Source organism: Ranitomeya variabilis, chromosome 8 (genome assembly GCF_051348905.1).
Source record: "Ranitomeya variabilis isolate aRanVar5 chromosome 8, aRanVar5.hap1, whole genome shotgun sequence".
Classification (NCBI taxonomy): domain Eukaryota; kingdom Metazoa; phylum Chordata; class Amphibia; order Anura; family Dendrobatidae; genus Ranitomeya; species Ranitomeya variabilis.
The window spans coordinates 156,739,577-156,765,484 of NC_135239.1; the positions used below are offsets into that span (position 1 = coordinate 156,739,577).

Genomic DNA, 25,908 nt, shown 5'->3' on the forward strand with positions numbered 1-25,908 from the left:
GCAAGAAAATACTGCAGGTTGTATTTCTGAAAATGAACGCATGCAGAAAAAAAACGCATGCGTTTGAAAACGCGACCAAACGCGTACAAAAAAACCGCATGCGTTTTCAATGTTAAATATAGGGAAAAAACGCATGCGTTTTTTTGTGCAAAAAACGCTGCAGACAAAAACGCAAGTGTGAAACCAGCGACGCTTTTTATAGCAAAAAAGTTTTTGCGTCTCCACATTTTGAGACCTATAATTTTTCCACATTTTGCTCCACAGAGTCATGTGAGGTCTTGTTTTTTGCGGGACGAGTTGACGTTTTTATTGGTAACATTTTCGGACACGTGACCGTTTTTGATCGCTTTTTATTCCGATTTTTGTGAGGCAGAATGACCAAAAACCAGCTATTCATGAATTTCTTTTGGGGGAGGCGTTTATACCGTTCCGCGTTTGGTAAAATTGATAAAGCAGTTTTATTCTTCGGGTCAGTACGATTACAGCGATATCTCATTTATATCATTTTTTTATGTTTTGGCGCTTTTATACGATAAAAACTAAAATATAGAAAAAATAATTATTTTCGTATCGCTTTATTCTCAGGACTATAACTTTTTTATTTTTTTGCTGATAATGTTGTATGGCGGCTTGTTTTTTGCGGGACAAGATGACGTTTTCAGCGGTACCATGGATATTTATATCAGTCTTTTTGATCGCGTGTTATTCCACTTTTTGTTCGGTGGTATGGTAATAAAGCGTTGTTTTTTGCCTCGTTTTTTTTTTTTTTTTCTTACGGTGTTTACTGAAGGGGTTAACTAGTGGGGCAGTTTTATAGGTTGGGTCGTTACGGACGCGGCGATACTAAATATGTGTACTTTTATTGTTTTGTTTTTTTTATTTAGATAAAGAAATGTATTTATGGGAATAATATATTTTTTTTTTTTATTATTTATTTAGGATTTTTTTTTTTTTTTTTTTTTACACATGTGGAAAATTTTTTTTTTAACTTTTTTACTTTGTCCCAGGGGGGGACATCACAGATCATTGATCTGGCAGTGTGCACAGCACTCTGCCAGATCGACGATCTGCTGTGCAGGGCTGCAGGCTTACCAAGTGTCTGCTCTGAGCAGACACTCGGTAAGCCACCTCCTTCCCTGCAGGACCCGGATGCCGCGGCCATCTTGGATCCGGGACCTGCAGCCAGGAAGGAGGTAGGAGACCCTCGCAGCAACGCGATCACATCGCGTTGCTCCGGGGGTCTCAGGGAAGCCCGCAGGGAGCCCCCTCCCTGCGCGATGCTTCCCTATACCGCCGGTACACTGCGATCATGTTTGATCGCGGTGTGCCGGGGGTTAATGTGCCGGGGGCGGTCCGTGACCGCTCCTGGCACATAGTGCCGGATGTCAGCTGCGATATGCAGCTGACACCCGGCCGCGATCGGCCGCGCTCCCCCCGTGAGCGCCGCTGATCGGTGATGACGTACTATCCCGTCGGCGGTCATACGGGCCCACCCCACCTCGACGGGATAGTACGTCAAATGTCGGGAAGGGGTTAAATTCATTGATGGTGATGTGTGTCAGGGCTCTATATATCACTGAAAGCAATTGCAGATACCTGTGAAAATGAGTTTGGCAGGTGTGTCCAAATAAAGGCAAGACTACTTAAGAAGGCTGTTCCACATTATTAAGCAGCCTACATTTTTGGCCAAAATGGGAAAGAAAAAGGATGTGTCGGCTCCTGAGAAGTAACAAATTGTGGAGTATTTAGGTCAAGGCATGACTACAAATCAACATTGCCAAGACACTTCATCGTGATCTTCGCACAATCAATAAGTATGTAGCCGATTCCCAGCACACACGTGTGCGTGCTGATAAGGAAAAATTGAGGACTCTTTCCAACAGGCAATTGCGTAAGGTTAAAAGAGCAGCTGCAAAAATGCCTTGTCATAGCAGCAGACAAGTTTTTGAAGCTGCTGGTGCCTCCAACGTCCCCAGAACAACAAGATGCAGGGTCCTTCAGAGGTTTGCAGCTGTGCGTAAGCGATCCTGTCGACCACCTCTATCCACTGCACACAAGCAGAAACGGCTCCAGTGGGCCAAACGATACATGAAGACTGACTTCCAAACTGTTTTGTTCACCGATGAGTGCCGTGCAACGCTCGATGGTCCAGATGGATGGAGTGGAGGATGGCTGGTTGATGGACACACCATGAAAACACAGCTAAGGTGCCAACAAGGAGGAGGTGGAGTAATGTTTTGGGCTGAAATCATAGGGAGAGAGATTGTAGACCCCTTTATGATCCCTGAAGGGGTAAAGATGAACTCCATAATCTATGTGGAGTTTCTAAAACAACACTTCCTGCCATGGTTCAAGAGGAAGAACCGTGCTTTCTGCAGCAAGATCATTTTCATGCATGATAATGCACCGTCTCATGCTGCAAGAAACACATCTGCATCTCTGACTGCTATGGGCATAAAAGAGGACAAACTTATGGTGTGGCCACCATCTTCCCCTGACCTCAACCCCATTGAGAACCTCTGGAGCATCATCAAAAGGAGTGTCTATGATGGCGGGAGGCAGTTCACATCTAAGCAACAGCTCTGGGAGGGTATTCTGTCCACATGCAAAGCAATTGAAGCAGGAACCATCCAAAAAGTGACAAATTCAATGGACGAGAGAGAGTTCAGAAGCTTCTTTCTAACAAGGGGTCCTATGTGCAAATGTAACATCACCTAGAATAAAGGTTTCACTTGAAAACTGTTTGATTTCATTTTGTAATAAGCTGATAATGCTTATAACTTCACAATTGACCATTTTTTTGTTCAAAATAAAAAAAAAAAAAAAAAAAGGTTGAAAACTCTGCTGTGCATAATAATTTGGAACATGCATTTTGAGTGGCTACGAGCTGTAAATCATCCAGCTGCAGCGGCGATGAAAATTAAATCTCTGAGCAGTCAAATACTCGGAGGTCACCCGAGTGTGCTCGGGAAAACCCCAGCAAGGAGTACACTCGCTCATCACTAGCAAAGATACATCCATTTACTTACAGGTTTAGGATACCCTTGTCCATTTTTAAAACTTTGAATAAAAGCTATAGTAAAGCAGGTACAGATCACCTGTGACAATTACCAGGTCAGACATCTTAGCATTAGGACAGAAGTCACATTGAACCACTGCATGAAGAGCATCTTTCAAACATGCTTGAACAAAGGAGTAAGGAAAAGTAGCATCATTACCTGCTGGGCTTGAGTCAAGATCACAAGTTCACTCGGAAATCATAGAAAAAGCCGTTTAATTGAACTGTATGTGGAATCAAAATTATCAGTGCCACAAAAGAATATAACTACTAAATGCAATATGTCCAATCACGGTTTAATTTATCAACTCTGCTCTGAAATGAAATACTTCTAGTAATGCAGCATGTGTCATTTTAACCTCACAGACTGGAGAGCTTTACAGCAGCATGATTAATTGAGCAGATAACAAAATGGTCAATAAATATAAGAAATGTTATGATGACACCACGCAAGAGCTGTAACAGCATTGGAGATCCAGCAATAAAGAAAATCTTAAACAGATTTTACATATATTATATATATATTTTTTTTAAACGGCCTGGATAAGGAAGCAGTGTAAGTGCTATTCATTTAAGTGTGACACATTGTTACGGTTAACCATTCTGAGAACGAACAGTCAGTAAGTGGCAAAGAAAAATTTGGGTCGAAAGTGCTTCTACTTCTGGAGCTCTTTCATGCGGTTCAGAGCACTGCCGGCCTGGAACCATTCAATCTGTGTCTCATTGAAGGTGTGGTTCAGTAGAATACTCTCCTGGCTACCGTTCTGATGAGTGATGATACATTTTACGGGCTGCATGAGAGAAACAGACAATAAGGAATTCCAATAGAAATTGAGAGTGTTGACATGGTGAATGAACCCCAAGTGTTTATTAACCCCTTCCCAACATGTGATGTAAATATTACATGTCTGTAGGGTGCTGCGCTCCCGAGCCCACTCCATACAACCGCAGCCCATATACATGGAGTACAAATGGTTGTAGCTGGCACCGGCCTCTAACAGCAGCCAACTGAATGCGCTTTGATCAGAAGCAGCAGCATCCAAGTAGGTAAGTGACAATGCATAGCAGTATATATATCTGCTAGAATAATTACCTTTCCAGGTGCCAAGTCCTTAAGCCCGGCCAGTGTGATTTTGTCTTCAGGATGAATTTTATCATAGTCAGCTGGGTCAGAGAACGTTAGAGGCAGAAGTCCTTGCTTTTTAAGGTTGGTTTCTGAAATATAGTTCTAGTATTAGCGTACTGTTAAAGAGAAAGCAAAACCATAACTGCACTCTATTTACCATGAATTCTTGCAAAGCTCTTGGTAATTATGGCTCTTCCTCCCAAATGCCTTGGTTCTAGGGCTGCATGCTCTCTACTAGATCCTTCCCCATAGTTCTCATCGCCGATTACAACCCATTTAATTCCATGTGCCTGCAAAAAGTAAGAAACCATTAAAAATAGAAGCCACATCAGAAACGTGCACCTACCCTGAGAGATGCATGCTTAGATATTTCATGTAGCCCCCCACAAGTCCTGCTTTAGGGGCTGTAAGAAGGAGTTCAATATCTCTAGACATAAGTATATAATTAAGTTATTTCTCTCCTGAATAAAATAGTTATTAGTGATGAGCGAGTATACTCGTTGCTCGGGTTTTCCCGAGCACGTTTGGGTGACCTCCGAGTATATATTAGTGTTCAGAGATTTATAGTTTTCATCACAGCAGCTGAATGATTTACAGCTACTAGCCAGGCTGAGTACATGTGGGGGTTGCCTGGTTGCTAGGGAATCCCCACATGTAATCAAGCTGTGTAGTAGCTGTAAATCATTCAGCTGCGACGATGAAAACTAAATCTCCGAACACTAACAAATACTCGGAGGTCACACGAGCATGCTCGGGAAAACCCAAGCAACGAGTATACTCGCTCATCACTAATAGTTATCCTTATTTTTGACAACACAGTCTGCAAGAAGACAAAAGCCCCAAAGTCAAAGCTTTTAAGCCAAAACATTTGGCATCTTCATGTCAGTTTTGGGCAGCTGCACCAAAATAGGCTGAGTTGGGGCAGGGCATGACTACGCATCCTTGTCAAACTACAAAAGTAGCGGTGTCTTACACCGGAAGTGTTACTCCACATCAATCACTGGAGCAACTCTACTGGCAAGGCACATTCTTCCTACACAACCCTCAATAAGACTGGCCCACAAAATGAAAAGTCTAGATGAATCAGCGCCATAGTGTCCCTTGTTTCTTCCCATTTGCGTTGCTTTAACAAACAGGTAAAGGTGAAAGCCTTGGTGTAGTTTGCTCATCTCCAGCATAATCTCAAAATTGTAATACTTCCCAGTCTTTCATGGAAAAATTCCATGTGTGAAATCATTCATCCATGCATTTGTAATCAGTTAACAGTCACTGCTATCGTTTCAAGGAAGAAGGATTTTTTACCTTCGGAAACCATAGAATGTGATATAGTCCCAAACTGACTTTTCATTGTCATGTTTAGTTAACTAATACATCGGCAAAAATTTACTTGAGACCATGTTAAATATCTTCGTGAGATAATGATTGAGTATGAGAAACCAGAAATAGGTCCTGCAGCATTTTTTCCTTTGCATACAGTTATCAAGAGATCCTGACAAGAGGAACTAGAGGTCTGAGGTCAGTATCCCATGCTAAGGGGTTTAACAGTCACATGCAAATATTTGACATTGGCAGTGAAAATGAGTCGTTATTGTGACCGTGTACAACACTTCTGCCATGTAGATTAGTTTGCCATCTGAACAGTAAGGGCACAGACTCATAACCAATTCATTAGTGTGCAGAGCTGAATTTACATTCATTAGGTGTCTGAAAGCATCTCGAAGGATGGCCCACATTGTATATGTAATAAACTGTGGCAGCTTGAGACCCAATATCTGGAGGGAATTGGTGCATCAAGGGACATGTGGAAGTAGCCTAGTTTCCCACACCTTGTATGGAACTACAAAAACCATTACCTTGTAGTAGCGAGCTGTGTCAGGAATTGGTCCATATTCCTGAGTTGCAATATTTTTCACGCTATTGGCTTTGTTGTTCTCTATGTTGATGGCACCAATCAGTAAGTTATTAGAAATGTTGTCCAAGTGACCTCTAAATTTCAACCAGGGTCCAGCTGCAGAAATGTGATCTGTTGTACACTTGCCTTTTACCTGCCATGAAAGCACAGAATAAGAATCTCACACTTGCTTCATGATTAGATACAAGTTGCCTAGTAACTAGAATATGCTTAAAGGTTGCCATGTTTTACCTTTATAAGTATCTGCATGTTTTCCAAATCTTTTCTATCCCACCTATCAAAAGGCTCGAGAAGCTGCAGGCGCTGGCTTGTGGTGCTCACATCTACACGCTCACCACTTCCATCTTTAGGTGGGTACTGGTAGGTGTCCTGACCTGGATCAAAACTCTAAAAAAGAGCAGATATAATGGAAAATGTGATCTTTACTACAGTGTATTATCCAGGAGATCAAAGGAGCGCATCTTTAACCCCTTAGTGATATGGATTTTTAAATCTGTCACTTTGTGGTAGTAACTCTAGAACGCTTCAATGGATCCCACTGATTGAGACTTTTTCATGACACATTGCACTAGGTTAGTGGTACATTTGGGTCCATAGCTTATTAAAATCAAATTTGACTAATTTAAAAAGGTGTTGCAGTTTTCAAACATCTCTTTAATCCAGAAAGTCTCAGCACATAAAACCATTAATCAATAACATTTCCCTCATGTCTGATTTACTTCAGCACCATTAGTAAAAGGTTCTTTTACTTTGTTAGGATGTTAGAAGCTTTAACATTGTAGCAGCAATTTCATTTTTTCAAAGAAATGTACAAAAACTTAATGTTTTAGAAAGGACCTATTCAGATTTGAAGTGGCCTTGGAGTGGTGGTAGGGGGTCTATATATTGGAATAAAAACAAAAAACAATACCATTTTAAAAACCACCACTCACCATATGCAAAACTGCTGTCAGGTAGTATAACCCTACAGGTGAAAAACAAGGCAATTAGTCTTACATTCCTTAGAGGCAAACTAAGTGAATACTCACAGATTTTGGCAGCTCATCTGCATCTGGTGCATCCAACTTGAATTTCTTTCCATCAGCACCAGTGAGAAAATCTTTTTCTGGGTCAAACTTTAGGGTTCCCGCAATTGACAAAGCTGTGACTATCTAGAAGAAAAAAAAAAAAGTCCCCAAAATTTTTACATTTAAAAGTTCAATCTTATTTTCAATTAACTTCTCAGAATACTGGTGATAGGGTGACATACAAGTCAGATACCGTAGTACTCATGTACACACAGACACGGCAGTTTTCCACACTGACGGCTATAATTTTGAGCCTTCTATGAGATAGAGGGAAGAGACTAGTTTCTTTGATGTCTCCCATACACAATGCCTAAGCCTGACTCATACATAGAAGCCAGACGTTGGATGTACCAGTACGCTCAATCTCAGGAAGGGGTTAAATAGAGAACTTGACAGAAAGAACCAGATGAGCATGTACACTCACTGGCCACTTTATTAGGTACACCTGTCCAACTTCTTGTTAACACTTAATTTCTAATCAGCCAATCACATGGCGGCAACTCAGTGCATTTAGGCATGTAGACATGGTCAAGACAATCTCCTGCAGTTCAAACCGAGCATCAGTATGGGGAAGAAAGGTGATTTGAGTGCCTTTGAACGTGGCATGGTTGTTGGTGCCAGAAGGGCTGGTCTGAGTATTTCAGAAACTGCTGATCTACTGGGATTTTCACGCACAACCATCTCTAGGGTTTACAGAGAATGGCCCGAAAAAGAAAAAAAATCCAGTGAGCGGCAGTTCTGTGGGCGGAAATGCCTTGTTGATGCCAGAGGTCAGAGGAGAATGGGCAGACTGGTTCGAGCTGATAGAAAGGCAACAGTGACTCAAATCGCCACCCGTTACAACCAAGGTAGGCCTAAGAGCATCTCTGAACGCACAGTGCGTCGAACTTTGAGGCAGATGGGCTACAGCAGCAGAAGACCACACCGGGTACCACTCCTTTCAGCTAAGAACAGGAAACTGAGGCTACAATTTGCACAAGCTCATCGAAATTGGACAGTAGAAGATTGGAAAAACGTTGCTTGGTCTGATGAGTCTCGATTTCTGCTGCGACATTCGGATGGTAGGGTCAGAATTTGGCGTAAACAACATGAAAGCATGGATCCATCCTGCCTTGTATGGAGCATCTTTGGGATGTGCAGCCGACAAATCTGCGGCAACTGTGTGATGCCATCATGTCAATATGGACCAAAATCTCTGAGGAATGCTTCCAGCACCTTGTTGAATCTATGCCACGAAGAATTGAGGCAGTTCTGAAGGCAAAAGGGGTACAACCCGTTACTAGCATGGTGTACCTAATAAAGTGGCCGGTGAGTGTATATGTACTAGTATAATTTCAACAAGACCAATGCTTTACATATCAATACTTAACTAAGTGCATCAACATTAAGGCTACATGCAGACACTGGTCGAGCAACTGCAAGTCTCAGAAATCGTACGACCAAGCACCCTAGTGCACACAAGAGTCACTAAACATACACACAATCATTAAATGTAATGTGACAATGTGTCACTACATTCACACTGGGGAATTTAAGACCACCATTCTGTTAGCTGATGGGAGCTCCAGTAGTTGGGCCACAGCGATCATACAATTTCCACCAACCCCAATCATGTACACTTACGGAATACGTGGTTTATGAGATAACCCCTTTAACAATCAGCAACTTCTGTAGTGCAGAACACAGCCTGCGATCCACCACATTTATGTTTCTTCCAAAATAAATACCTCTGGCGATGTGACAAATGCATGAGTCTCAGGATTTGCATCATTCCTTCCAGTGAAGTTTCTGTTGTATGATGTGACAATTGTGTTCTTTTCACCCTTTTTAATATCCTTCCTGCATAAAAGATTTACTACATCAACTACTGCTCTTTATATGGACAACTGTCAGGAAATGGTCTGAAGTCAACATACCTGTCCCACTGACCAATACAGGGCCCACAGGCATTGGCAAGTACTACACCACCCACATCACGAAGAACGGCAGCCTATAGATTAAGAGAAACGGCAACTAATCTCACGAATGAGAATTTAATCCCGGCACTACATTTTTCAGTTTTCTTAAGCTTCCAGAGGACGAACATTTATTATTTTTTTTTTGCTTTTACTAATACAATGTCATTTCCCCAAGGTGAAAACTAGAAGGTAAATAATATTTACAGCAATACTACAGCAATACTATCTAACAAATTGCAGCATTCTGCAGTTAGAAGATGAGCCAATACTTACATATCCGTCTCGCTCAATGGTGGCTCTGATCTGTTCAGAACCTGGAGTGATTGTAAACTGAGATTTGCATTTGAGTCCATGCGCTAAGGCTTGCTTCGCTACAGCAGCTGCCCGGCCCATATCCTCATAGCTCGAGTTTGTACAGCTGCCGATGAGACCTGGCAGAAGCAGAGAACTGAGGTTACACAATAAATGAAGATTAATTACAAGATTTGTCACTCTTCTTACAGCAGAACCTACCAACTCTGATATCCAAAGGCCATCCTTTCTGTTCTGCAACAGCTCCAACCTCAGATACAGGGTTTGCCAGGTCAGGGGTAAACGGTCCATTGATGTGAGGTTTTAGCTATGGAAGATAAAGTACAGTTCTTCAAATGTGCCCCAAAACATAAAATGCTACCATAGGAACAGAAAACAGTTCAGAAGTCAATTTGTGTCTCCCAAACTCCTCACAGCGAATGACAGGCTGCGGTGCACGCAATCTGACATCAGTAACGGCGGAGTGCTGGGAGGGGAAGTTTAAGGGGTTGTTCCAAGAACAAAGCACATTTTAATTAATAGATCTTAGAATAAAAATTTCCACAACTGGTATTGCTCGGCTGTAAATAAAACCTCCGCCCCCTCCTCCCCGCTCATCACACTGGGCAACGGATGCATCACAAGACTGCATCCGCTGCCCACGTTGTGATTAATTAACACACGGTCCGTCGGGCCGACTGTTTGCGACGGCCCGTACCGACGGACTAGTGTGAAAGTAGCCTTAGTGACAAATTTAGGTCAAGGTTTGATGAAAATCAAGCATGTTTTCAAGCCCTTATAACAGATGGGTCAAGGGGGCCTCGTTGGGGAATCAATTACATTTCTGTGGTGTGAATGGTAAAATGAGCTAGCCTGTAAAGTGACGTGAGCATGCCTCTTAGATTAGTCCAAGTAGTACTTGGAACTTACACTGGTGATTATAGGAAGGTTATATTGAGACCAAAAAAAAACAACCCAACAACAACAACCATACACACCTCATCTAAATTTAGTTCAATCAACTGATCGTATTCAGCCCCCTGATCTGGTACCAAATCGTTCTTGAACTCCTCTGCTAGAGATGCGATTTCTGAAACGGGAAGATAAACAAAAATACTAAAATTGACAGTGCAAGTATGATTTTTATAGCTGCCATGTCCACTATATGAATGTGTTTTGGGGGTGACAGACTCACATTCATTTCCACATCTAAACTACCACCATTATGGTACAATGTGCAGTGATACAATGCCATTTACAGCTTTCAGAAAACAAAAAAAAAAAAAAACACACCTGAGCGCCCAGTTTTTTCCAAGTATTTTTTCATGCGATGATTGTAGGGAAATACAGATGTTGTAGCTCCAATTTCAGCTCCCATATTGCAGATGGTAGCCATTCCAGTACAAGAAATAGAGTCCACCCCTGGCCCATGATATTCTACAATGGCCCCAGTGCCACCCTTCACAGTCAAGATACCAGCTACTTTAAGAATGACATCTTTCGGGGAAGTCCAGCCAGACAGCTTTCCGGTCAGTTTTACACCAATAACCTGGAATTACAAAGATTAGTTAAAATGTTTTTTGTTTTTGTTTTAATAAAATCACTAGAACATATGAAAATAAATTAAGTGAAAATGGCTCTCTTCTCAAGGACTGATCTTTCACTTCGTTCATTGGTGAAATCAACCCTTAGTGAATCCAGATTTTCACATTACTGGAGATACGAGATGACAACTGCTGGTTAGAACTAAAGTTTTTTTTTCTTGGGAGAACAGAATTGACGGCCTGGAGTCAGGAGTTTGACCCCAATAATGAACCAACCAAATAAACTGGTGCACCATACAGCTCCAGGTCTCATTTGCTATACAACATGGTGTTAGGTAAGCATTTAGTAGCAAATATAATTATCTGGCTTTGATTTATTAGAATAGAACTACCCAGAGTTATATCCCCATCAATATGATGAATGCTAAGCCAGGTGAAGTTCTTGAAAACCCTTAAGTTTTTGTATTTGCTCTGTGGATAGACAATATACTTTGGATTGGTTTCACACATCCTTGAAACACGACCCAAGCTCTGATTGGAAGCCTGACCGCTGGGTCTTCTGACCCAAATTTAGTCAATGTTTCACAGGTATGTGAAACCGTGCTTCATAAGATAACCACTAAAGGCTATGTGAACATCATGTCTCAGGTGAAAACCACCACAAAAGCACCCTACAAAATGATCACTGTGCACAGCAATGCCAAGATTACATTGCTGTGCATATGTTCCACCTTATGTCTTGTCTTTTAATCACTTCAGGGTTTGTAAACCATAAAGCAGTTAAAAGTGACATGCTCATTCTTCAGGCGACGTAATAGCAGAAACCACCCATGCTCTATACTCCGCAGTACAAAATGAAATCAGTCAGCGGCAGAGCCACCCAAGAACGACAGCATGGCCAGAAAAGCCACCTCAGAAAGACAAGCCACTGACGGTACAGTCACATGGTTAGTAAATGCTGCGGGTTGGGACATCCAGATGTTGCAGCATAGTGGAAGGGATTTCAAAAAATCCCGTGTCCACTATGCGTGCACCGACGCCTGTGGAGACTGACATGCAGCGCGTCTTTCCAGACTGCAGCACGTCAATATATCTTGCAGAGACGCGAGTCTCTGCCAGATAAATCTCATACAATGTATTGTATGCGATGATTCCACACAGTTTAATGAACACATGCGGAATCACCTGCGTTCAAAAGCCAGCACCGCTTTGGTCACAGCGGACATGTGCTGTGTCCAAAACACCGTGTGCACCCGGCCTGACAGTTTTGGGAAACCAATTCACGGGGGGGGGGGGGGGGAAGAGAATGGAGACTCAGTGGCTGCGATGGCGTGTAGACATAACGTGCACATACCAATATAATAAGCAACACAGACTCACCTTTGGGCATTTCAGCTCCCAGGGAATCCCAGCCATGACATCTACAGCATCAGCACCACCTACACCAATGCAGATCCCTCCTAGCCCCCCACCATTAGGAGTGTGAGAATCAGTACCAATAAGGAGCACACCTGGATATGCGTAGTTTTCCAGGATAATCTAAGATATAAAATTAGATTAATTAAAGCATAATATTTTCTTTATATCGCAGTCATTAAAATGTGACAACTCATCTACAAAAACAGGCAAAAAAAAAACAAAAAAAAAACTTGAGTGGACGGCTGTCACTAAGTGAACATGGTATGTTTTATAAGATAAGATGTTAAGGGGACATAAAAAAAAAAATGTATACTGTGGGTTATACCTTGGCGGCTTGCTAAACAGTGAACACAAAAAAGGGAAAAAAAAAAACAAAAAAAAAAACACAACAACCACAGTCTGCAAAATTTTGATGTCAGTCATTTAACAGGGGGCCTATCTGAATGCTAAAATATACATAAGGAACAGCTCCCAACATAATTTAAACTAAGTACATGAAAAGTGTACTTTGCTTTTCCTCATCATTGAACAACAGAAATTGTATGGGAAAAGACTAGTGATGAGCGAATATACTCGTTACTCGAGATTTCCATAGCACACTCGGGTGACCTCCGAGTATTTTTTAGTGCTCGGAGATTCAGTTTTTCTTGCCGCAGCTGAATGATTTACATCCTTAGATCTGTTAGCCAGCATAAGTACATGTGGGGGTTGCCTGGTTGCTAGGGAATCCCCACATGTACTTATGCTGGCTAACAGATGTAAATCATTCAGCTGCGGCGAAGAAAGCTAAATCTCCGAGCACTAAAAAATACTCGGAGGTCACCCGAGCGTGCTCAGGAAATCTCGAGTAACGAGTATATTCGCTCATCATGAGCTTGTTGCAATGAAATATGTCCCACTATAACCCACAGAGACAAGATTTCTTAAGCACCACTTTTAGTTTTCTCTGTAGGTCAAATTACACCAAGCAATTCCAGCTTTCTTGACACTACAACCATTTCTGCCATTAGTAATTAAAGGGCACCTGTCACCCCGTTTTTTCAGTATGAGATATAAATACTGTTAAATAGGGCCTGAGCTGTGCATTACAACAGTGTATTTTGTGGACCCCGATTCCCCACCTAAGCTGCCAAAATACGTTACCAAAGTAGTCGTTTTCGCCTGTCAATCAGGCTGGTCTGGTCAAAAGGGCGTGGTGTCTTCCCCCAGATCTTGCTTAGTTTTCCGTTGGTGGCGTAGTGGTTTGCGCATGCCCAAGGTCCCGAATCCACTGCACAGGGGAGTTAAAAGAGCGCGATGTGCACTATTTCATTGGTGATCGGTGGGGGCGGCCATCTTCCTTTGGCCGCGCGTGCGCAGAAGCGGCGCTCTGCTGGCCGCGGCTTCAGGAAAATGGCCGCGGGATGCCGCGCGTGCGCAGATGGAGATCGCGGCGGCCATTTTCCTGAAGCAGAGTTCGCATCTCTGCTTCAGGAAAATGGCCGCCGCGATCTCCATCTGCGCACGCGCGGCATCCCGCGGCCAGCAGAGCGCCGCTTCTGCGCACGCGCGGCCAAAGGAAGATGGCCGCCCCCACCGATCACCAATGAAATAGTGCACATCGCGCTCTTTTAACTCCCCTGTGCAGTGGATTCGGGACCTTGGACATGCGCACACCACTACGCCACCAATGGAAAACTAAGCAAGATCTGGGGGAAGACACCACGCCCTTTTGACCAGACCAGCCTGATTGACAGGCGAAAACGGCTACTTTGGTAACGTATTTTGGCAGCATAGGTGGGGAATCGGGGTCCACAAAATACACTGTTGTAATGCACAGCTCAGGCCCTATTTAACAGTATTTTTATCTCATACTGAAAAAACGGGGTGACAGGTGCCCTTTAACCCCTTCACCCCCAAGGGTGGTTTGCACGTTAATGACCGGGCCAATTTTTACAATCCTGACCACTGTCCCTTTATGAGGTTATAACTCTGGAACGCTTCAACGGATCTTGGCGATTCTGACATTGTTTTCTCGTAACATATTGTACTTCATGATAGTGGTAAAATTTCTTCGATATAACTTGCGTTTATTTGTGAAAAAAAACGAATATTTGGCAAAAATTTTGAAAATTTCGCAATTTTCCAACTTTGAATTTTTATGCCCTTAAATCACAGACATATGTCACGCAAAATACTTAATAAGTAACATTTCCCACATGTCTACTTTACATCAGCACAATTTTGGAACCAAAATTTTTTTTTGTGACGGAGTTATAAGGGTTAAAAGTTGACCAGCAATTTCTCATTTTTACAACACCATTTTTTTTTTTTTAGGGACCACATCTCATTTGAAGTCATTTTGAGGGGTCTATATGATAGAAAATACCCAAGTGTGACACCATTCTAAAAACTGCACCCCTCAAGGTACTCAAAACCACTTTCAAGAAGTTTATTAACCCTTCAGGTGTTTCACAGGAATTTTTGGAATGTTTAAATAAAAATGAACATTTAACTTTTTTTCACACAAAATTTATTTCAGCTCCAATTTGTTTTATTTTACCAAGGGTAACAGGAGAAAATAGACCCCAAAATTTGTTGTACAATTTGTCCTGAGTATGCTGATACCCCATATGTGGGTGTAAACCATTGTTTGGGCGCAGGGCAGAGCTCGGAAGGGAAGGAGCGCCATTTGACTTTTCAATGCAAAATTGACTGGAATTGAGATGGGACGCCATGTTGCGTTTGGAGAGCCCCTGATGTGCCTAAACATTGAAACCCCCCACAAGTGACACCATTTTGGAAAGTAGACCCCCTAAGGAACTTATCTAGATGTGTGTTGAGCACTTTGACCCAACAAGTGCTTCACAGAAGTTTATAATGCAGAGCCGTAAAAATAAAAAATCATATTTTCACAAAAATGATATTTTCGCCCCCATTTTTTTATTTCCCCAAGGGTAAGAGAAGAAATTAGACCACAAAAGTTGTTGTGCAATTTGTCCTGAGTACGACGATACCCCATATGTGGGGGGGAACCACTGTTTGGGCGCATGACAGAGCTCGGAAGGGAAGGAGCGCCATTTGGAATGCAGACTTAAATGGATTGGTCTGCAGGCGTCACGTTGCATTTGCAGAGCCACTGATGTACCCAAACAGTACAAACCCCCCACAAGTGACCCCATATTGGAAACTAGACCCCCCAAGGAACTTATCTAGATGTGTTGTGAGAACTTTGAACCCCCAAGTGTTTCACTACAGTTTACAACGCAGAGCCGTGAAAATAAAAAATCTTTTTTTCCCCAAAACTTATTTTTTGGCCCCCAGTTTTGTATTTTCCCAAGGGTAGCAGGAGAAATTGGACCCCAAAAGATGATGTCCAATTTGTCCTGAGTACGCTGATGCCCCATATGTTGGGGTAAACCCCTGTTTGGGCACACGGGAGAGCTCTGAAGGGAAGGAGCACTGGTTTCCTTTTTCAACGCAGAATTGGCTGGAATTCAGATCGGATGCCATGTCCCGTTTGGAGAGCCCCTGATGTGCCTAAACAGTGGAAACCCCCCAATTATAACTGAAACCCTAATCCAAACACACCCCTTACCCTAATCCAAACAGTAACCCTAACCACTCCTCTAACCCAGACACACCCAACCCTATTCCCAACCGTAAATGTAATCCAAACCCTAACCCTAACTGTAGCCCCAACCCTTGCCCCAACCCTAGCCCTAACCCTAGCCCTAACCCTAGCAATAACCCTAGCTCTATCACTAGCCCTATCACTAGCCCTATCACTAGCCCTATCACTAGCCCTAACACTAGCCCTAACACTAGCCCTAACACTAGCCCTAACACTAGCCCTAACACTAGCCCTAACACTAACCCTAGCCCTAACCCTAACCCTAGCCCCAACCCTAGCCCCAACCCTAACCCTAACGCTTGCCGTCACCCTAACCCTAGCCCTATCTCTAGTCCTAACTCTAGCCCTAACCCTAATGGGAAAATGGAAATAAATACATTTTTTAATTTTTGTATTTTTCCCTAACTAAGGGGGTGATGAAGGGGGGTTTGATTTACTTTTATAGCGGGTTTTTTAGCGGATTTTTATGATTGGCAGCCGTCACACACTGAAAGACGCTTTTCATTGCAAAAAATATTTTTTGCGTTACCACATTTTGAGAGCTATAATTTTTCCATATTTGAGTCCACAGAGTCATGTGAGATCTTGTTTTTTGCGGGACGAGTTGACGTTTTTATTGGTAACATTTTCGGACACGTGACATTTTTTGATCGCTTTTTATTCCGATTTTTGTGAGGCAGAGTGATCAAAAACCAGCTATTCATGAATTTCTTTTGGGGGAGGCGTTTATACCGTTCCGCGTTTGGTAAAATTGATAAAGCAGTTTTATTCGTCGGGTCAGTACGATTACAGCGATCTCATTTATATCATTTTTTTTTATGTTTTGGCGCTTTTATACGATAAAAACTATTTTATAGAAAAAATAATTATTTTGGTATCGCTTTATTCTCAGGACTATAACTTTTTTATTTTTTTGCTGATGATGCTGTGTGGCAGCTCGTTTTTTGCGGGACAAGATGACGTTTTCAGCGGTACCATGTTTATTTATATCAGTCTTTTTGATCGCGTGTTATTCCACTTTTTGTTCGGCGGTATGATAATAAAGCGTTGTTTTTTGCCTCGTTTTTTTTTTTTTCTCTTACGGTGTTTACTGAAGGGGTTAACTAGTGGGGCAGTTTTATAGGTTGGGTCGTTACGGACGCGGCGATACTAAATATGTGTACTTTTATTTTTTTTTTTTTTTATTTAGCTAAAGAAATGTATTTATGGGAATAACAAATATATTTTTTTTTTCTTTATTTAGGATTTTTTTTTTTTTTTCACACACGTGGAGAATTTTTTTTTTACTTTTTTACTTTGTCCCAGGGGGGGACATTACAGATCATTGATCTGACAGTGTGCACAGCACTCTGTCAGATCGACGATCTGCTGTGCAGGGCTGCAGGCTTACCAAGCGCCTGCTCTGAGCGGCCATCTTGGATCCGGGACCTGCGGCGAGGAGGGAGGTAGGAGACCCTCGGAGCAACGCGATCACATCGCGTTGCTGCGGGGGTCTCAGGGAAGCCCGCAGGGAGCCCCCTCCCTGCGCGATGCTTCCCTATACCGCCGGCACACCGCGATCATGTTTGATCGCGGTGTGCTGGGGGTTAATGTGCCGGGGGCGGTCCGTGACCGCTCCTGGCACATAGTGCCGGATGTCAGCTGCGATATGCAGCTGACACCCGGCCGCGATCGGCCGCGCTCCCCCCGTGAGCGCCGCCGATCGGTGATGACGTACTATCCCGTCGGTGGTCATACGGGCCCACCCCACCTCGACGGGATAGTACGTCCGATGTCAGGAAGGGGTTAATGTACATTTGTCATTTTAACTGAATTTGAAACATGTGACTTATTATAGTTTGGAAACCTACCTGATGGATGATGCCTGACCCTGGTTTCCAAAAACCAACACCATATTTAGCTCCAGCAGTGGCTAGAAAGTTATATACTTCTTGGTTGATGTCCTAAAAGTGACACACAAAAAAAATTGAGTTAATACACATATCGACAAGTACATAGTATGGAAAGCTACAATCATGGAATAAAGCCTATAGATTGATTTACACATCAGTGCCTATACCTTTGCCCTTTTGAGATCCTTATCTCCACCAAGCTGGGCTTCAATTAAGTGATCACAGTGGATGGTTGAAGGCACAGCCACACGGGGCAACCCACTGCTAATAAACTGAAGCATCGCCATCTGAGCTGTGGCATCCTGCATGGCCACCCTGTCTGGTCGTAACCGAAGGTAAGTCTTTCCACGCACTATATCCTGTTTAACTGGGTCATCAAGATGGCCATATACAATCTTCTCTGATAGGGTAAGAGGTCGGTCCAAACTTTAAATATAATCAGAAGAGACATTTAGTGTTTTGTTTCATAAAAAGATAATTTGCCATTTTTGATATAAGAAAAAAAAAATGCTATACACTTACCGTTTGCGAACAATATCAATATTTTTTCCAACTTTTTCATAGTTGATATATTCATTGTTCTCAAAGTGGCTCATTGCCACTTTGGCCCTCTGGCAAAGGACAGCAGAAATGTGATACCTGCGTGCTCCATGGCCCAAGGCTTGCTGTAGGGCAAGACAAGTGAAAATGTTAAAATTCATTAAACTATTACCTTGTGCTATTAAGACGTCTTGACCATCCTTAGCGACTCCCTACACCCTTACAGATCAGCCATCTTTTAAAACATGATTTACAGAGTTGTCCTTTCAGTAATGGTTGACGTCAGTTCTGCAGTTGACTAGAGCGTTATCCCATTCAAGTAAATGGTTAGATATGCAATACAAGACATAGCTGCCACTAAAGGAGAGACCACGTGTGGCCGCACCCATGACCAAAAGTCTGCCCATCCGTGGCTGACAATGGCTGAAAGATTACAGATTCATGTGCCCATTGGTGGTTGGGGATTCAGGCACATGGCTCACAGCACATGTGGTCTCACTAGGACAGCGGCATCACCTGCCATTTAAAAGTGGATTAAAGGGAGGATGAAATCAAAGAAATTGATATAACGATGCAATAAGAAAGTTGGGATTTGAACTCTAAGTGAATCTAAACAATTGATCAGCACCACTACCACGAATCAAAGCCTCCATCTTATGTTGATGGTTTATCAAAAGGTACGACCCTAGACAAAAATAGCATTCACATGTTAGGATAGTAAAAAGGATTGCATGGTTAAGAAGTAACTATGGGGGAGGGGGGTTATGAGTCTGTGCCAGTAGGATCAACACTCCTAAGTGTTTGATTTTTTTCGCAAGCTGAATAAAATGATAACTTGATATCTGCAATCTAATGTCTTATTCCAGAGAATTCCACATTTTTCTTAATATGCAATTGAAATGTTCAGGACTATTAGGAGGCTGCTGCCTGGAAGATGGCTCTGCCTCCAGAGCTTATTTTACATGAAGGTGAGTTACCAGTGTGACATGGGACTAACACAGAATAGGAGAACCTTGTCTTACAAACATTTTTGCAGCTCTTGAGCTCTGCTGTATTATAACAATATTGTATCCCTGTCTGCCTGTGAGCTGGCAGCTGAGAGGAACCTGCAGATGTGTCCGGTATAACCACATACAGCTCTGCAGGGGGATCAGGAGAGCAGAGTGGCCATCACACTGGTAACTCTCCCTTCATGTAAAATAAGCTATGAAGGCAGTTATCTCCCAGGCAGCGTCCTCCTCAGAGCCTAGAAAAGGTCATTTATATAAAGAGATAGTAGACAATTTCTCAACAACAAGCCATCTGATGAGGCATAACGGGATCACTCTTACCAGTCTATAACCTACCGTATATGCCCATATTAGTTAGTTTATACAGGTCACATGTGGTGACAGATTCTTTAATGCGATCCCCCCCTCCCCCCCCACAAAAAAACCCCCACTGCAGATCAGTGTGGAGAAACGGGTCAGTGGATGCTCTCGTCCGCTGCCCGGCTGTCTTTAGCAAGACTGCATGGACCAGGGCTCATACCACTGAACGCCCGCTCTTTCTCCCGGTGGGCAATACACTACACAGACAACACAGGGTTAAGGTAAAACAGTGTGGCAATACTTTATTGAACCATAACACACCATAGCAAACAGAACAGTCTCAGCAATTACACCAAGATAGTGCACATTACAGGGCCTCACCCTTCTGCTGACTCGCCAATATAATGGAAGCTGTTACGTCAGAGCTCCCATGGTCGCTACTCCATCTGTCGTATACACGCAGAGGAGGTAACGACAAGCATAGGTCGATAGCCGAGGACAGTCCTGTGTTCTGGAAGCCGGGCCCGATGTACTCTCAGCTGAGATCCTGAAGAGAGTTTCTGCCATGACTTCTGTAATGTAGGCTCCCTCAACACCAACAGCTCTTCCTTTTTATAGGTCACAAGTAGTGTTGAGCATTCCGATACCACAAGTATCTGGTAACGGCCGATATTTGCTGTATCGGAATTCCGATACCGAGTTCTGATATTTTTGTGATATCGGAAATCGGTATCGGAAGTTCCCAGTGTATGGTTCCCAGGGTCTGGAGGAGAGGAGACTCCTTTAGGCCCTGGGATCCATATTCATGTAAAAAATAAAGAATTAAAATAAAAAATATGGATATACTCACCCCTCCGGCGGCCCCTGGACCTTACCGATGTAACCGGCAGCCTCCGTTCCCAAGAATGAGGAGTTTAGGACCTGCGATGACGTCGCGGCTTGTGATTGGTCGCGTGAGCGGTCACGCGACCAATCACAAGCCGCGACATCATAAGGTAAGGTCCAGGGGCCGCCGGAGGGGTGAGTATATCCATATTTTTTATTTTACTTCTTTATTTTTTACATGAATATGGATCCCAGGGCCTGAAGGAGAGTTTCCTCTCCTTCAGACCCTGGGAACCATCCAGGATACCTTCCGATACTTGTGTCCCATTGACTTGCATTGGTATCGGTATCGTCGATATCCGATATTTTTCAGATATCGGCTGATACCATCCGATACCGATACCTTTGAGTATTGGAAGGTATCGCTCAACACTAGTCACAAGTTCTCATTCAGTCATTCCACCACAGACTTGGGGGAAGGAGGTAGGAGGACATCTCTCACTGCAGGAGTGTGCAAACATGTATAGATTGTCCTTCAGTCCAACATCAAGATAAGGTAATTAATGGTGATGAGATCAAGTAGTACTACTTGACCATTCAATCCATTTGCCCAGTATTTCCCTCTCTGCTTTAAGGCCATGTGCACACGTTCAGTATTTTTCGCGGTTTTTTCGCTATAAAAACGCGAAAAAAACGCTAACATATGCCTCCTATTTACAGTGTATTCCGCATTTTTTGTGCAAATATTGCTTTTTTTCCCGCGAAAAAAAATCGCACCACGGAAAAAAAAGCAACGTGTTCATTAAAAATGCGGAATTGCAGGGATTCCGCACACCTAGGAGTGCATTGATCTGCTTACATCCCGCACGGGGCTGTGCCCACCATGCGGGAAGTAAGCAGATTATATGCGGTTGGTACCCAGGGTGGAGGAGAGGAGACTCTCCTCCACGGACTGGGCACCATATAATTGGTCAAAAAAAAAAGAATTAAAAAATAAAAAATAGTCCTATACTCACCCTCTGATGGCCCCCGAAGTGTTCCCGCCTCTCCGGTGCATGCTCTCTTCCGCTCCTATAGATGGTGTGGTTCAGGACCTGTGATGACGTCACTGTCTTGTGATTGGTCACGTGACCGCTCACGCGACTAATCCCAAGCCGCGACGTCATCGAAGGTCCTGAACCACACCGGCATCTATAGGAAAGGACGCCGCTGAGGAGATTGGCTGTCTGCAGAGGGTGAGTGTAACCATTTTTATTTTTTTTTATTATTTTTAAACATTCTATCTTTTACTATAGATGCTGCATAAGCAGCATCTATAGTAAAAAGTTGGTCACACTTGTCAAACAGTATGTTTGACAAGTGTGACCAACCTGGCAGTCAGTTTTCCAAGCGATGCTACAGATCGCTTGGAAAACTTTAGCATTCTGCAAGCTAATTACGCTTGCAAAATGCTAAAAAAAAAAAAAGCGCGAAAAAAACGCAAAAAAAAAAAAAAAAGCGGATTTCTTGCAGAAAATTTCCGGTTTTCTTCAAGAAATTTCTGCAAGAAATCCGGACGTGCGCACATACCCTAAGGCTGAGTTCACACGTAGCAGAATTGCCGCAGAAATTCCCGCGGCAATTCTGCGCCTCCTGCCGCGGGTATATCGCATGCAGAATTTGCATGCATATACCCGCAGAAAACTAGCGTTTTGCAAGCATAATTAGCTTGCAGAATGCTAGCGTTTCCCAAGCGATCTGTAGCATCGCTTGGAAAACTGACTGACAGGTTGGTCACACTTGTCAAACATAGTGTTTGACAAGTGTGACCAACTTTTTACTATAGATGCAGCCTATGCAGCATCTATAGTAAAAGGTAGAATGTTAAAAATAATAAAAAAAATTAAAAAAAAGGTTATACTCACCTGCAGACCTCAGCGGTGTCCGTTCCTATAGCTGTGTGTTCAGGACCTTCCATTGACGTAGCGGTCACGTGACCGCGGGTCATGTGACCACGACGTCATCGCAGGTCCTTCACACACACCACAGAAGCCGTTGAGGAGGTCGGGCCGCCAGAGGGTGAGTATATCGCTATTTTTTTATTTTAATTCTTTTTTTTTTTTACCACTTATATGGTGCCCAGTCCGTGGAGGAGAGTCTCCTCTCCTCCACCCTGGGTACCAACCGCACTTGATCTGCTTACTTCCCGCATGGTGTGCACAGCCCCGTGCGGGAAGTAAGCAGATCAATGCACTCCTATGTGTGCAGAATCGCCGCGATTCCGCAATTTTAATGAACATACTGCGTTTTTTTCTGGATTGCGATTCCGCTCAGGAAAAAAATGCAGTATGTGCACAAAAATGCGGATTGCATTCTGTTACATAGGATGCTTAATGTTAGCGTTTTTTTCGCGTTTTTATAGCGAAAAACCACGAAAAAAACGCAAAAAATCTGCTACGTGTGCACACAGCCTAAAAGTCACCAGGGTGGTTCCAGAATTCAATGCACAATTAGAATATCAGCACACATCAATAAACAAAGATAAACACACACTATGGTCAAGTCACTATTACAGACTTGCAAACTGATATACTATTTAACATACAGTGTAAGGGTACTGTCACACAGTGGCACTTTGGTCGCTACAACGGCACGATCCGTGACGTTCCAGCGATATAGTTACGATATCGCTGTGTGACACGCTACTGCGATCAGGGACCCCGCTGAGAATCGTACGTCGTAGCAGATCGTTTGAAACTTTATTTCGTCGTCAAGTGTCCCGCTGTGGCGGCATGATCGCAGCGTGTAACAAAGGTGTGCACGATATTCCCAATGTCCCGTATGACTTCTACATCGCAAATACGTCATGAAATTATCGCTCCAGCGCCGTGCATTGCAAAGTGTGACCACAGTCTAAGACGCTGGAGCGATAATCAAGCGACGCTGCAACGTCACGGATCGTGCCGTCGGAGCGATCAAAGTGCCACTGTGTGACAGTACCCCAAGTCTGTCTTCTTGACCCCCCAGACATAAAAACTTAAACCCACAAGCCAATATACAGATAAATAGAAATTCTACTTGGTTTGCAAAAATATGGTTGTCTGGGAAATTAAGATACAATCTGGTTTCTTCACAGTAAGCAATAAAAAAAAAATAATGTAACAAAATAAAAAAAGACAGGCCATGAAGTGAAGTTTCCATGATGGAATTGTAAGATCTGCTTTTTTTCTGCACACTGAAAATACACAGTATAGAAAACTCATTCTGCAGAGATCCTCACAATGAGGTTAGGCTACGTTCACATTTGCGGTCGGCACCGCAGCGTCGGGCGCCGCAGCGTCGCCACATGCGTCATGCGCCCCTATATTTAACATGGGGGTGCATGGACATGCGTCGCACTTGCGTTTTGCGCCGCATGCGTCCCTGCGGCGCCCGCGTCCGGGCGCAGAGGACGCAGCAAGTTGCATTTTTGCTGCGTCCAAAATCAATGAAAAAAAGGACGCATGCGGCGCAAAACGCAGCATTGTGCATGCGTTTTGCTGCGTTTTTGTGTGCGATGTGCGTTGCGGCGCCGACGCTGCGGCGCACAATGCAAATGTGAACGTAGCCTTACACACCCATGTAGAGATCGTGTAGGAGAACACAAGTGTGTAGATGATAAAATAATGAGGGGGAGCAGGGCTGTTCCAGTAAAGGTACCGTCACACTCAGCGACGCTGCAGCGATATAGACAACGAACCGATCGCTGGAGCGTCGCTGTTTAGGTCGCTGTAGAGACGTCAAACAGCAGCTCCACAACGATGCAGGAGCGATCCTGTGACGTAACGGCGACTCACTTATCGTTCTCACAGGTCGTTAGCTCCATGTAAAACATTGCTGACATCGTTGCTTTTGCTGTCAAACATGACGATACACGCCGACCTGACGACCAAATAAAGTTCTGGACTTCTAGCTCCAAACAGCGATATCACAGCGGGATCCAGATCGCTGCTGCGTGTCAAACTCAACGAGATCGCTAGCCAGGACGCTGCAACGTCACGGATCGTTGTCGTTCTCGTTGTAAAGTTGCTGAGTGTGAAGGTACCTTAACGTCCACATCCAGCACCCCTCTATGAGACAACTAGGGGCTGCTGCTAGTATTCTTGGCTTACAGCCCTTGATGTGATCTTGTGTTCCCCTGTTCACTTGAGGGGCTTCTGTGTAACTACCTTACAATGCAGGTGGGGGGCTGCCTGGTGAAATCAGACCCCAAGACAAAGTCACAGATCAATTAATGGTGGAGGGTCCCACTGTAGCACTTGCTGTGGACAATGTTCCCACAGATCAGTTATGGGTTGGGGGTCACGCTGTAGCGACTGCTGTGGACCATGCTCCCACAGATCAGTTATAGGTTGGGGGTCCCACCGTAGCACTTGCTGTAGGCAATGCTCCCACAGATCAGTTATGGGTTGGGGGTCCCGCTGCAGCGCTTGCTGTGGACAATGCTCCCACAGATCAGTTATGGGTTGGGGGTCCCGCTGCAGCGCTTGCTGTGGACAGCGGTATGCCTGTAGTCCCTATAATACACATCCCTGTGTAAGGCTTCTCGGTCAGTGCCCCGTGGTGGGGGGCTGGCTGCTGTTGCTGACACACACTTCGGGGGCAGCACAGCATCGCCGTATGTCAGCACTAGGACAGCCCCCTCACGGCCCCGGCTGCACACAGCGGCCCAGTCTATGGTGCTGCGGTCACCTTGGGGTCACCTTGAGGCTGCACTTAAGGGAACACGGCTCCCCCGGAACGCGCCATATCAAGCCAACAGGCGCAGCCCGCAGCTGTGAGAGCGCCAGACGACCGTTACCATGGATACTGCACAGGGTCACCTCCCGGCACGGAGCAGCTGCACCTCATGGCAACAGCACTAACGAGTCCGCATTTCTGAAGATACAGGTGACGTAGAAACCGGCCCACAGCACCATGCGCTAAACACCGCTCCTCCCTGCTGCGCGGCTCCGCTATTTCTAGCCATTTGTCCGCTCACCTGTAGCCGGCCAGCCAAGACGCAGTAGGACGCCATTTTGTTCACTGACAAAGATGAAGTCACGTGAAATATGACGTCACGGCAAGGCTTCTCATAGTCTGTGAAGTAGGCGGGGTCTGGAGTGGAAAAGGCGTGGCCTGTAAAAGGACGCTGATAGGACAAAGCTTTAGTCCTTGATTCTAGGAGGAGGAGTCTCCTTGGAGAGGCGGGGCCGCAAACACGGGACTGTGAGGTGTCCGGTCACCGGTGACAGCGGGAGGAGCCGGGGTCCTGCGGTGTGTGGCTGACCTCATGTGCTACCGGTGCCCAGCCTCTCATTGCCGCACATGTGACGGTCACCTTCACTCCTGGACG

At 44.1% G+C, this 25,908-nt stretch overlaps 1 protein-coding gene across 1 annotated transcript; it reads right to left on the minus strand.

Annotated features, from left to right (window-relative positions):
• Nucleotides 1-3,257: 3,257 nt before the first annotated feature.
• ACO2 (aconitase 2) lies at nt 3,258-25,687 on the minus strand. The gene is made up of 17 exons (XM_077276616.1): nt 25,555-25,687; nt 18,403-18,545; nt 18,048-18,306; nt 17,839-17,931; nt 12,337-12,495; nt 10,706-10,961; nt 10,411-10,502; nt 9,635-9,740; nt 9,395-9,552; nt 9,080-9,153; nt 8,891-9,002; nt 7,125-7,247; nt 6,328-6,483; nt 6,038-6,229; nt 4,342-4,474; nt 4,152-4,273; nt 3,258-3,849 (listed from the first exon to the last, which is right to left on the minus strand). Exons 1-17 carry the CDS (start codon nt 25,588-25,590, stop codon nt 3,715-3,717), a joined length of 2,349 nt encoding a protein of 782 aa, XP_077132731.1. The 5' UTR covers nt 25,591-25,687; the 3' UTR covers nt 3,258-3,714.
• Between the last annotated feature and the right edge of the window lie 221 nt (nt 25,688-25,908).